This window comes from Amblyraja radiata, chromosome 21, assembly GCF_010909765.2.
Source record: "Amblyraja radiata isolate CabotCenter1 chromosome 21, sAmbRad1.1.pri, whole genome shotgun sequence".
NCBI lineage: Eukaryota > Metazoa > Chordata > Chondrichthyes > Rajiformes > Rajidae > Amblyraja > Amblyraja radiata.
The window spans coordinates 12,748,315-12,762,127 of record NC_045976.1 but is presented as its reverse complement, the minus strand read 5'-3'; the positions used below and the strand labels follow the sequence as shown (position 1 = coordinate 12,762,127).

The window sequence follows — 13,813 nt, the reverse complement described above, 5'->3', positions numbered from 1 at the left end:
GGAGATAGACAATAGACAATAGGTGCAGGAGTAGACTATTTGGCATTTCAAGCCAGCACTGCCATTCAATGTGATCATAGTTGATCATCCACAATCAGTACCCAGTTCCTCCCCATATCGCCTGACTCCGCTATCTTCAAGAGCCCTATCTAGCTCTCTCTTGAAAGTATCCAGAGAACTGGCCTCCACTGCCCTTTGAGGCAGAGAATTCCACAGCTGCCTGACCCATTGAGTTACTCCAGCATTTTGTGTCTGTCTTGAGAGCTATCTATCATTCTGAGGAAGGGTCCTGACCAGAAACGTCATCCGTCCATGTCCTCCACGGATGCTGCCTGACACTTTGTGGAAATCGAATCCAAAATCCGTCTCAGGCAGGAGATTATTTTGTGAGGACACAAGGAACTGCAGACGCTAGAATCTTGAGGAAAAAATGCAAAGTGCTGGAGGAACTCAATGTTTTGCTCAAGATTCCAAAGTCTGCAGTTCCTTGAGTCTTTATAAAATGTTTCCAGTTTGAGTTGGGTTTTGGAGTCAAGTTCTACAAGGAGCCAAAGACTCAGTCGTGGGGAGCTGCACTGTCAGAGGTGCTGCCTTTAAACCAAGCCCTTCGCCTTGCACAGATGACCTCAGCTACAATTACTGAAGCTTCTGATCTCGCCGTATTCACATTGCTGTTCCTGAGAACTAGCAGTGCTTTGTTTCCTGGATTACAGTAATTACTACAGTAGGGCAACCTAAAATGGATGTGAAAAACACTATATGAAAGCCAATTCTTTCTTCATAACGTCTATACAGTCATAACAGCTAGACGGACAAAATAAAAATTTCACTCATTAAAAGATGTTTTGCTTCTCATTTGTAAATAGTAATATACTAGACTAAGTGGGACCCAATGGGTCCTAGTCACACGGGAGGCCTGGTCATCCCTGGGGGGAGGGGGAAGGGGGGTGTGGGGAGGAGGGGGTGGTCGCAGCAGACGCAGCTCGCACTCTGCCCACCCCGCACCTTCAGCTTTCGGCCTCACGCAGCGGATCCCGGTCCCACTCCGGCTTCACTCAGAGGCTTCCGATTCAACTCAGCAGCTTCCGGCTGGTCGTGCTGGTCGCCGCAGAAGCAGACCGCACGCTGCTCACTCTCCGCAGGCCGCCGGCTCTCTGCAAGCTGCTCAACACACTCTGCCCCTTCAGTTTTTTATTCTCCTCGACGCCATTATTGACAGCGGGTTCCGGAAGAGGCAGTTTTTATGATTTTTAAACCTTCATGACTTTTGTACTATTTCACCGATTGGAAAAAAACTTATTTGACCTGCGGCAGAGGAGAATGGCGAGTAATGTGGCGAAAAATCGTAGCGCTATGGGGGAACGTTTTTGTGCAAATTTAAATACAACGCAGATGAGAAGCAGTCAAGATGAGAGTTTTAGTAATAGTATAGATAAATAGATGGATAACTCTCAAGATAGACACAAAGTGCTGGAGTAACTCAGCCGGACAGGCAGCATCTCTGGAGAGAAGGAATAGGTGATGTTTTGGGTCGGGACCCTTCATCAGACTGATGCGCCTGACCCGAAACATCGCCTGTCCATTCCCACATAACCCTCATTATGACGGTCCACAATGGGGGTGGGGAGGATGGTATCCGTTATTGCCAATTCTCCGCTATAACCGAGTAAGAGGGGTAAAATATGAACTAACTAACAAAACGGGAGGGTTGACGCGGACTCGGTGGGCCGAAGGGTCTATTTCCGCACTGTATCTCTAAACTAAATTAAACTAAACACTACAGCACTATCTTCACCTGGCCTGTGGCAGTTCAAGAAGGTGACTTGTCATCACGACATCAAAGGCAGTAAGGGGTGTGTAATAATGAGCATGGATCACGCACAGGCATATGAGATTAGTTGGTCATGTTGAATCATGTTACGTATGGACATTGTGCCCAAAGGGCCTGTTCCTATGCTGTACTGGTCTATGTTTCATGCCTAATTTTAAAAATTAATCCTTCACATTCTGGAACAGTTTCTTCCCAGCTGTTATCAGGCAACTGAACCGTCCTCTCACCCACTAGAGTGTGGTCCTGACCTTCCACCTACCTCATTGGAGACCTATCTTTAATTGGGCTCTACTGTGCATTATCTTGCACTAAACATTATCCCCTTAATCCTGTATCTGCACACTGTGGACAGCTCGATTGTAATCATATATAGACTTTTCACTGACTGGATAGCACGCAACAAAAAGCTTTTCACTATACCTCGTTACACGTGACATTAATAAACGAAACAAAACTAGGTGACGTACATGTGTAGGAAGGTGCTGCAGATGCTGGGTTTTGTACTGAAGGTAGACACAAAATGCTGGAGTAACTCAGTGGGCCAGGCAGCATCTCTGGAGAAAAAGAAGAGGTGACGTATTGGGTCGGGACCCTTCTTCAGACCGCAGGGGAACTTTTCCCCCGTGTTATGTTTTTATTGCAATCGCCTTCATTCCCCTGACGAGAGGAACAACTGACTGGCGTGGATGTGAATCCAGCAGCACACAACACAGTGTGTAGGAAAGAACCGCAGATGCTGGTTATAGACACAAAATGTTGGAGTAACTCAGCGGGACAGGCAGCATCTCTGGAGAGAAGGAACGGTTGACATTTCGGGTCGAGACCCTTCTTCAGACTGACCCGAAAAGTCACCCATCCCTTCTCTCCAGAGATGCTGCCTGTCCCGCTGAGTTACTCCAGCATTTTGTGTCTACCAGCACACCACACAGCGCTGGGCAGCCCCTCCCTGCCCCGGGTTAGAGAAAGCTCTCAGTCCTCGCCGAGCAGCCAGAGCTGGGACTGGAGAGGAAGTGGAGGCCTCCAGCGCAGCACAGGAAACAATCTGAGCGTCGGCCTTCAATGCCAGATTCCCTTCAGAGTCTTGCTAACCACTGACAGCTCTGTAAACAAGACTGGGGCAGAAAGAGGGAGCAGCCTCTCCTACATGCCTGCTCCGTGGAATCCACTGTATGAAAATGGGCCGTCTCATGGGGCCAGAACATTGTCTGAAGTGATCATCACCAGACAGCATTACTTAGTGGGTTAATAGATATCAGGAAAAGGTACGGTTTGATTAAACCGCAGGGACTGGGCAGATTTTTCTTTGCTGCTAATTCACAGAAGGAATGAAGCAGCCAGATTTCTGGGTGGTCCAAGTGATTCTGCCTGTTCTTTCTTCTACTTCTCATTAGCTTATTCAACTGGAAACATTCGTTACTGGTAAGGCAGATTTTTACAAAAATGATTCTTGCATGTTAGACAAGAGTTTTCATTCAAACGATTTACAAAACGCAGATTAGCTTGGCCGAAACAGCTGAATATTTGAAGAGAATTAGATTCTGTATTTTCCACTTTGCTCTTGAGTCTGACGATAAAATAACATGGGATATTTGACCGTCCGATCAATTTCCATCCTTATTACCACAAACAACAATCCAGTTTCTATTTGAAATGTTCACTCAGTAAATTCTTTCCTTCTGTTATCAGGCTTCTGAACGGTCCTTCCATAAGCTAGGGTACTGTCCGATTCACCTCTGCCCCATTGCGGACTTTGGACTTTGTCTCTGGAACTGATGCGCTACAATGCTGAGAACTAGATTCTGCACTCTGTATCTTCCCCTTTGCTCTAGGCTGTGGTTCTTGAGTTTGACTTGGTAGTAATTATGTATAGTATTATCTGTTTGTTTGGATCGCATGCAAAACAAAGCTTTTCATTGTACGTCGGTACATGTGACACTAATAAATCTAAATTGAAACCTGAACTTTAACTGTCAAAACCACTGCTTTATATTCACAGACTGTCGTCCTGCTGTTTGGATTATTACATCTAAAACTAGATTATCACCAGTTGGATTATTTGGGCAGCACAATGGCACAACTGGTAGAGCTCATAGCGCCAGAGACACCAGTTCGATCCTGACCTCGGGTGCTCTCTGTGTGGAGTTTGCAGGATCTCTCTCTGACCGCATGGGTCTCCTCCAGGATCCCAAAGACATGTGTGTTTGGAGGTTAATTGGCTCTCTGTAAATTGCCCCTGGTGCATAGGAAGTGGATGGGAAAGTTAGATAACACAGCACTAGTGTGAAAGGGTGATCGTTGGTTGGAGTGGATGCGGTGGGCTGAAGGGCCTGTTTCCTTGCTGTATCTCTAAAGGCTCTAGTCACTATTCAGCATCAATCCTCAGAACTCGGTGTTTAAATAAGCTCGGTATACCTTTCTTAATCAATTTAATCTCTGTATATGGTGCCTATAAACACGAGCAGTTATAATACTAGTAATAATAGGAAGAATATCTGCAGTTGCTGATTTACACCAAAGATAGACACAAAGTGCTGGAGTAGCTCAGCGGGTCAGGCAGCATCTCTGGATGGGTGACGTTTTGGGTCGAGGTCCTTCTTCAGACTGAAAGTTCTGTCCCCCGAGTCCCAGTCTGAAGAAAGGTCTCGACCCGAAACGTCACAGATTCCATTTCTTCAGAGATGCTGCCTGACCTGCTGAGTTACTCCTGCACTTTGAGTCTATCTGCAGTTCTAATTAACCCTGATTCACCAAACTAAATGAAAATCTGTTGTTCCATTGCATGCCTGATATGGTAAACACTCTGGTATGTGTGTGTTCACCTGATCTTGTTGATATGTATACACCAGTCTGATATTTAGACAGTGTTCTGATCATGAACCTCATTGTTTCCAGATTTTTATCAAGACAGAGCGGAACACTTGCCCGTTAGCCATGGATATGGATGAGTTTGAGCGTCGCAGGGAGGAACGCAGGAAAAAGCGCGAGGATATGCGACAAGAGGTGGAAAGGTAATACTGTGTATTCAACACCAACACTGAGGCAGGTTGCGCGACAGAGTTTGTTACTGGGAGCACAGGTGTGGAGGTCAGTGTGATTGAATTCACAGGATGAACAATGGCATTAGCTGTGGATCACATGTCTCTCTCCTCTTCTGGGTGTGTTTGAAGTGCAGTCCCATCACTTACACTTGGAATGTGAAATAACCAACTGCTGAGCGATCCTGATCCACCATCCACCTCAATGGAGTCCATCAATCTATCTTTGATTGGATTTTACTGGACTTTATCTTGCACAGAACGTTAACCCCTTTACCCTGGATCAGTACACCGTGGACGGTTTGATTGTAATCATGTATAGTCTTTCCACCAACTTTTCACTGTACCTCGGTACACGTGACAATAATAAACTAAACTGAAGTGCAGGCTGGTGGAGTAGTGGGGACGAAAGCTGGAGATGAGAGGTGGAGGTGGGACAAAACCTGACGAGTGGTGGGTGGAGGAAGGAACTGCAGATGCTGGTTTAAACCGAAGATAGACACAAAAAGCTGGATTAACTCAGCGGATCAGGCAGCATCACAGGACAGGTGGATACAGGTGTTGGTGGGTATGGCGTGAATATACGTGGGTCGAGTACGTGGCAAAGGAGACAAAGGATGTTAGATCTGGAGAGAACATTCAGCGCACATTCTGACGTTATTGTGGCCATACTGCCGTGCTCAGCAATATAGAGATGGGGCATTGCACTGTTCATTGGTTTGGAAAGCAGTGACTATATGCAAGCGTCAGGCAGAGTGGAAGCTCTCAGCTGGGGGAAGACATCAAGCAGAACACGGTCGAAAGACCAGCAGCTGTTGAAAGAAAATGTCCTAGTTTGGTTGGACGGATAAATCCTTCCTTTCACGTTTATTTTTGTACCATGAAATGCTTGAATCTCTCTTCAAAGCTCAGAACTGATGGCTTGCATCTGTTTCCAATATAAAGGAAATAAAGGATTCAATTCAATTCAATTCAATTTCCGATATTGCATTGACCTATTTATACTTTGCCCTAATTGGCTTTTACCATTCTCACCACTTGGAAGGATAATTGTGGGAACACGCACTCGGAGGATGTATCCGAGATGTCCTCCCATCCGGAGATTTTCATTGGAAGTACAGCATCAGCCTATTGTCTATAGACTTTCCCACTTTTCCAGAGAAATCCAATTCCTCTTCCCATCATTTGCAGAGATCCTATGTTCAAAATAGCACTAAAAATTCTCAACACACAACAAAAAGCCTTTAGTTGTTTGCAAACGAAGCATTTGTGCAAACGAGTCAAGTTGTAGAAGATTCCAATAAAGTAACTGTCCCATAAAATTCTTTACCTTACTTTGGTCATTCCATCCCACTGCAAGAGGACCCAGGGATATTACTGGCTGCCAGTAACAAATGCTGAATTTGTGCAACTTATCTCACCATCTCAGGACATCCCAAACTAAGGTAACATGGGGTGAGAAATCTCATAATGGTATTGTGGGTGGCACAGCTGGTAGGGCTGCTGCCTCACAGTGCCAAAGACCGGTGTTTGACCCTGACCTGGGGTGCTGCATTCGTGGAGTTTGCACTTTCTTCCTGGGACCATGTAGGTTTCCTCCAGGTGCTCCGGTTTCCCCCCAGATCCCAAAGACCTTCAGGTTTGTCGGTTAATTGGCCAATGTGTAGGGAGCGGATGAGAAAGTGGAATGACATAGAACTAGCCTGAATGGGCGATCAATGGTTAATGTTCATAAGTTCATGTTATAGGAGCAGAATTAGGCCATTCAGCCCATCAAGCCTACTCCGCCATTCAATCATGGCTGATCTACCGTTCCCTCTCAACCCCATTCTCTTGCCTTCTCCCCATAACCCCTGACACCCGTACTGATCAAGAATGAAGAGTGTGGACCCTTGGAGGATGTATTTGAGATGTCCTCCCCTGAGATGACCAGGAGATTCCCATTGGGATTACAGCATCGACCCATTATCCACAGACATCCCCACTTTTCCAGTGAAAACCAGTTCATTTTGCCATCATTGGCCTGTTTCCACGCTGTATCTCTGAAAGCCCAACCCTAAACTCTTAAAGCTGGGCAATGAGCAAGCCAATTAGTGATGGGGAAGGTTCCACGATTAGCAAGTGGGAGTCCTGATGAGAACATCTGCTTTTTGATGGCATTGGTTGAAAGAAGAACATGTTAGCATCTGGACTTGCATATGTTTCCATGAAGTTGCTGGGCTCCACTTTAGATGCTTCACATCATCATATTGTCAGGAGATCTTTTATACATATCTAAGAAGACGGAGCTGCAATTTAATGTAACCTCAAGTGAATTTGTATGTTCCATTAACACGTTAGGCACTGTGCAGCAGAGCAGATACCAAATTAAAGGGCAAATGTTGTTGTAATTTGAATCTGGAAGTGTTTATTGCAGGAATGTAAAAATGAAAAGGGATGGAGATTCTTACACAAGGGCTTCATCTCCTTATGGTCTTGCCCCTGCTAATCCATCCCAGATGTGCTGTTTGTGAACCAGCGGGCCACTACGAGGCTCCTCGTCCCATTCCGATCGCTGACAGGTGCACCATTTTGAGGAGCATCCAGATGTTAGGTCGGCCAACCTCTCTGCTGGATAGTTGAATGGGAAAACCCCTTCACCCATGGGCCTGGCGTCTCTGTAGCAGCTGTTTCCACTCCACATCTGCGAGCATCTGTCCATGACTGGTGCTATCCACTAATCCTTCGTTGCATTGCTAGAGAAAGTTCTGGTGCAAAACAAAGATCCCGCATTCTTTTGTTTGTCCTTTGTCAGCCGGCAAACCATTTGTTAAGGCATCACTTCCTATTTCCCCCCCCCCCTACCTGTCCCACATGGACAATAGACAATAGACAATAGATGCAGGAGTAGGCCATTCGGCCCTTCGAGCCAGCACCGCCATTCAATGTGATCATGGCTGATCATCCCCAATCAGTACCCCGTTCCTGCCTTCTCCCCATATCCCCTGGCTCCGCTATTTTTAAGAGCCCTATCTAGCTCTCTCTTGAAAGTATACAGAGAACCCGCCTCCACTGCCCTCTGAGGCAGAGAATACCACAGACTCACCACTCTCTGTGAGAAAAAGTGTTTCCTCGTCTCCGTTCTAAATGGCTTACTCCTTATTCTTAAACTGTGGCCCCTGGTTCTGGACTCCCCCAACATCGGGAACATGTTTCCTGCCTCTAGCGTGTCCAAACCCTTAATAATCTTATATGTTTCAATGAGATATCCTCTCATCCTTCTAAACTCCAGAGTGTACAAGCCCAGCTGCTCCATTCTCTCAGCATATGATAGTCCCACCATCCCGGGAATTAACCTTGTAAACCTACGCTGCACTCCCTCAATAGCAAGAATGTCCTTCCTCAAATTAGGGGACCAAAACTGTACACAATACTCCAGGTGTGGTCTCACTAGGGCTCTATACAACTGCAGAAGAACCTCTTTGCTCCTATATTTGATTCCTCTTGTTATAAAGGCCAACATGCCATTCGCTTTCTTCACTGTCTGCTGAACCTGCATGCTTACTTTCATAGACTGTTGTACAAGGACCCCCAGATCCCATTGTACTTCCCCTTTTCCTAACCTGATGCCATTTAGATAGTACATGGAACATGGAACACAGAACAGCACAGGAACGGGCCCAACAGCCCACAAAGACTCTACTGATCATGATGCCAAGATAAACTAATCTCCTCCGCCTGGACCTGAATCTTTGTGTAGGTCATTTTTGGATCGACAAGCACACAGCGTTCTCTCCCTGTTCCTCCCCTCTCTTGCTCTATCTCCACAACAAAGATTTCCAGACTTTTCTGCCTTGGATTTGATGCTCATTGTTTCCGGCACTAACCTGTTTTTTTTAATTATTTCATGTACCAGGAATTCACCTGGACTGTGTAATTGTCAGCTCGGAGAATCCCAGTGCCCCTGGGTTTGGATAGAGTCCTAGTCATACAGCACAGAAAAAGACCCTTCGGCCCAACGCCCATGCCGACTAAGATGTCCCATCTACCCTGGTCCCATTTGCGCACCTTTAGCCATATCCCTATGAACCTTTCCAATTCATGTACCCTTCCTAGTGACTTTTACATGCTGTTATTGTATCTGCTTCAACTACCTCCTCTGGCAACACGTTCCAAATGCCCACCACCCTCTGCCCCTCGACTTCCTATTAAAGGTTGCCCATCTCACAAACCTAAACCCTCTGGGTTTTGATTCCCCACCTTGAGTAAAAGACTCTGAGAATTCACCCTGCCTGTACACCTCTATAAGATCACTTCTCATCCCCCTGTGCTCCAAGGAATAAAGCCCTGGCCTGCCTATAGCTCAGGCCCTCAAGTCCTGGCAACGTCCTCGTGAATCTTCTCTGCACCCTTTCCAGCTTGCAGTGTTTGGTGTGTCTATTAACCAAGGAAGGTGCTGGTGTGAGTAGGCTGGGAAGGGGGGGGGGGGGGGGGGGGGGGGGGGGGGGGGGGGGGGGGGGGGGGGGGGGCAGAGAGAGGGTATACATTTTCTTGCATGCTGCAGCTGATGTGCTGTGAACTCTCTCTCTTTCCACCAAGGGTTTGTTCAACGGAGCTGGTACACTAGCTTTTTACCCAATAGTTGGGGCTTTGAGAGCTCCTGAGATTGCTCATGGCAACTGGACATAATTATCATGGCAAATGCCCTCTGATTAGAGAGTGTCAGGTATAAGGAGATGTTGGCTAAACTTGGATTGTTTTCTCTGGAGTGTTGGAGGCTGAGGGGAGACTTGATGGATGTTTACAAGATTTACGAGAGGCATAATACGATAGACAGTCAGAACCTTTCCCCCCACGGTGGCAATAACAAAGACTAGAGGGCATAGCTTTAAGAAGAGAGGGGCAAAGTTTAAAGGAGATGTGCGGGGCTAGTTTTTTTTTTTACTCAGAGGGTGGTGGGTGCCTGGAACACGCTGCTAGGGGGTATGGTGGGGGCAAGAACAACAGTGGCATTTGAGAGGCTTTTGGATAGGTACGTGTATATGGAGGGCTAAGGATTATGTGTAGGCAAAGGAGATTAGTTTAACTTGGCATTATGTTTGGCATGGCCTGTTCTTGTGCTGTACTGCTCTATGTTCTATGCCTTTTGTAAGAGAGCGATGTTAGTTCAGGGTAATAAGATGTTTGGTGATCAAGTTATTTTATATTCCCATCCAAAAAGCACATCCCATATTTAGAGTTAATTGGAAAGATTTTTAAAGTTGAGGTATTTATGCTGACATTGGGTCTGGTCTCTATCTCACTTTTGGAACTAGTGTCTTTGTATATGTTAGACAATACCGGAGCCCATCAGCCATGACCACCAAGTTCAAGAACAGCATCTTCCCAACAAATATTAGGCTCTTCAACATGAACGTCAGCTTCCATGTAGCAGGAACAGGCCCTCCTTGTAAATGGCGTTGGTTAGACTACATTTGGGGTGTGGTGTTAGTTTTGGTCACCCTGTTATAAGGAAAGATGTTGTTAAGTTGGAAAGTGCTGAGAAGATTTACGAGGATGTTGCCAGGCCTGAGCTATAGGGAGAGGTTCATCAGGCTAGGACTCTATTCATTGTAGTACAAGGGGGTGATCTTATAGAGGTGTATAAGACCATGAGAGGAGTAGATTGGGTAAATGCAATTGGAGGCGTGGGTTCGCATCCCATGTCTGACACCATGTAACTGCTAGTCTCAAACACACGTAAAGACACAACACAACTTTATTAAACACTTAAAGCATTGGATCTGCAGTACGTTACATCTCCGAGCTGCTGCATCTACTGCCTGACGTAAGCGAGTTATTAATATTATAAAGCATGCACTAGGCGGGGCTACTACTAACAAGCACTATGATTGGCGAGCATGCAATAGCCGATCTACAGTAGGCAAATCAAGAACCAGAGGACACAGGTTTAAGGTGATGGGGGGAAAGATTTAAGAGGAACCTGAACGATAACTTTTTTACACAAAGGGTGGTGTGTGTGTGGAACGAGCTGCTGGAGGAGCTAGCTGAGGCAGGTACTATTGCAACGTTTAAGAAACATTTAGACATACATGGATGGGAAAGGTTTAGAGGGAAATGGGCCACACACAGGCAGGTGGGACGAGTGTAGATTGGGTTTGTTGGCCAGTGTGGGCAAGTTGGGCCGAAAGGCTTGTTTCCACACTATGACTATGACTCTAGTCTAGGTCTTTGGTTGCTCTACAAACTTTGTTTTTGCACTATCGTGGTTATCTAGTATTGCAGTTATTAATTGATAGTATCTTTAACTACTATATATTTATCTGAGTATTACTGCATTTACCAGCATGTTCAGCTGCAGCAAGTAAGAGTTTTATTGTTCCGTTGTCGGTGCATACGACAATTATACACTCCAGACCCTTGTGCGGAACTAAGTGCAGTTCAGTGCTATCTGCAAACACGGGTGAGAAGGTATTTATAGGTTGCTATAGAACATCTCTCCTGCAGCCTAACACGTTTGGTGTCATATAACATAGACTATAGAACATAGAACAGTACAACACAGGAACGAGCCCTTCAGCCCATAATGTTTGTGCCAAACAAGATAAACAGATCTGATCTGCCTGAACATGATCCATGTCCCTCTATTCCCTGCAAAAAAACATCTCAAACCACTATCGTATCTGCCTCCACTACCGCCACCCCTGGCAGCGCGTCCCAGGTCCCCACCGCTCTCTTGTCCCCAAGAACTTGCCCCGCACATCTCCATAAAACTTTGCCTCTCTCGCCTTATAGCTCTGGCCTCTAGTTCTTGAACAGTTCCACCCTGAGAAAAAGGTTCTGACTGTCTTCCCTATCTACTGTGTCTCTCCGTAAGCCATGTTCTTTCAAACACATGAACTTGGATAATCCCCCCCCCCCCCCCCCCCCCCCCTGGAATACCACTGTAGTAGGGGTGGAGCAAATGGAGACAATCTAACTAAATCCGATGACACTAGCCAAGCAATTACTACATTTTGGCAACAATCTGATAAGAATCCTGGAGATCCACCCCCCCACCCCATTCCCTCGCTCCATCCCATGCCACCCCCTCCCTCACCAGATATCCATGCGATCCCACCCCATCATCCCACCCCTCTCTGCTCACTTCCATCCACACCCCTCCCTCTGCCTTTACATTTCACTCCTCCTCCCCTTGCCTGACAATCTTTTATCACCTTTTCACCACCTTTGGTCATTTACTCCGCCCGTCACTCACCTGCATCCACCTATCACTGTGTATGAAAGAACTGCAGCAGGCTTTGTTCCCCTCACCCCCCCCCCCCCCCCACTTTCTTTTCTAGCTTTCTTCCCCCCCTCCCCCCCCCCCCCCACTACAATCAGCGTGAAGAAGGGTCCCAACCCGAGAGGTCACCTGTCCATTTCCCTCCACAGATGCTGCCTGGCCCACTGAGTTCCTCCAGCACTTTGTATGTTGCTCAAGATTCCAGCATCTGCAGTTCCTTGTGTCTCTATCTTCAACCTTGGCAGGATTTGACCATGGAAACACAGGCACGCGGAAGAGTTATGAAGAATAACACAAAGGCGTTTCACGGGAAGCCAGATAAGGGGGGTGGGGGGGAGAAACTGAACAATATGTTGGTGACAGGTCAATAAACCTCATTCTATTTTTATTTCGGGTTTTTTTTCTTTCCTTTACCAATAGATTCAGATCAAGAGAGGTGGCAGGAGATATTTCCTGCCTCTTCTCTCTCACAGCTTTCTCCTCCCACCCACCCCTACAATCAGTCTGAAGAAAGGTCCCAACGCAAAATGTCCTCCAGAGATGCTGTCTGACCCGCCGAGTTTAGCACTTTGTGTATTTGTTTGACAACATAGATCAGACGGATCAAATGGCCTGTGCTTGCGTTGCCATTTTTATATCATGTGGAAACTGAGTTGAGTCTCCTTTGGACATCACACGTATATTGGAAAACGGGGACAAAATATCATCAACACAAATATCTTGCAAAAATTGAGCCTCTGCTGACAGGAAGCCAGAGTGAAATATTTCAAGTCTTCAGGCTGGCTGTTAATGAAGTCTGAGAGTATGAACACAAGCCTATTGCAGCAACAGCTTACACATGTCCCATTTCTCTCCACGTTCCCTTCATCTACCCCAGATTCCACCACCCACCTACACACATCAGGGCCAATTTATCGAGGGTCAGTTAACCTATAAATCCACACGTCTTCGGGATGGGAGAGGACACCCACGTGGTCACAGGGAGAACGTGCAAACTCCACACACCGACAGCACCCGAGGTCAGGATTGAACCTGGGTCATTTGAACTCTGATGCAGCAGCTCCACCAGCTGCACTACTGTACTTTCGGCATTTTCTGTTTTTATTTAGATTTGCAATATCTGCAGTTGTTTTAATGGATATTTTCAGAGTTTAATATGATAGAAATACACTGGGAATTCAGTTGTGGGACCCTGATCCTTGTGGCATCCCCTGTGCTTACTGCATACTACTATGGAGGCTAGAAGAAGGGTCCTGACTCGAAACCTCATCTGTCTACACCCTCCACAGATGCTGCCTGACCTGTTGAGTTCCTCCAGCACTTTGTGTTTTGCTCAGGGTTCCAGCTTAGTCATACAGAAACATCAACAGGCCCTTCAGCCCAACTCCCATGCTGACCAAGATTGCCCATCCATACTAGTCCCACCAGCCCGCATTTGGCCCATATCCTTCTAAACCTTAAAAGACTGTACTTTCACCCTATCTATCCCCTTCATGATTTCACACACCTCTATAACATCACCCCTCATCCTCCTGCGCTCCAAGGAATAATGTCTTAGCCTGCACAACCTCTCCCTATAGCTCAGGCCCACAAGTGCCGGTAACATTCTCATAAATCTTCCCTGCTAAGCATCTTTCCAGCTTGACAACATCTTTTAACAGGCAGTCCAAAAGTGAACACAAT

The 13,813-nt window shown here is 46.4% G+C and overlaps 1 protein-coding gene across 7 annotated transcripts in view; it reads left to right on the top strand.

Annotated features, from left to right (window-relative positions):
• Nucleotides 1-13,813, top strand: part of cald1 (caldesmon 1) — a 186,699-nt gene that overhangs the window by 81,136 nt on the left and 91,750 nt on the right. For 6 of the 7 annotated variants that reach the window (XM_033039563.1, XM_033039564.1, XM_033039559.1 and 3 more), the window contains one exon: nt 4,724-4,839. In XM_033039563.1, coding sequence (XP_032895454.1) covers nt 4,763-4,839 — 77 coding nt within the window. In that variant the 5' untranslated portion in view covers nt 4,724-4,762. Of the gene's footprint in view, nt 1-2,943; nt 3,251-4,723; nt 4,840-13,813 lie in introns of those variants that run through there. The other variant, XM_033039562.1, reaches the window with a different exon arrangement.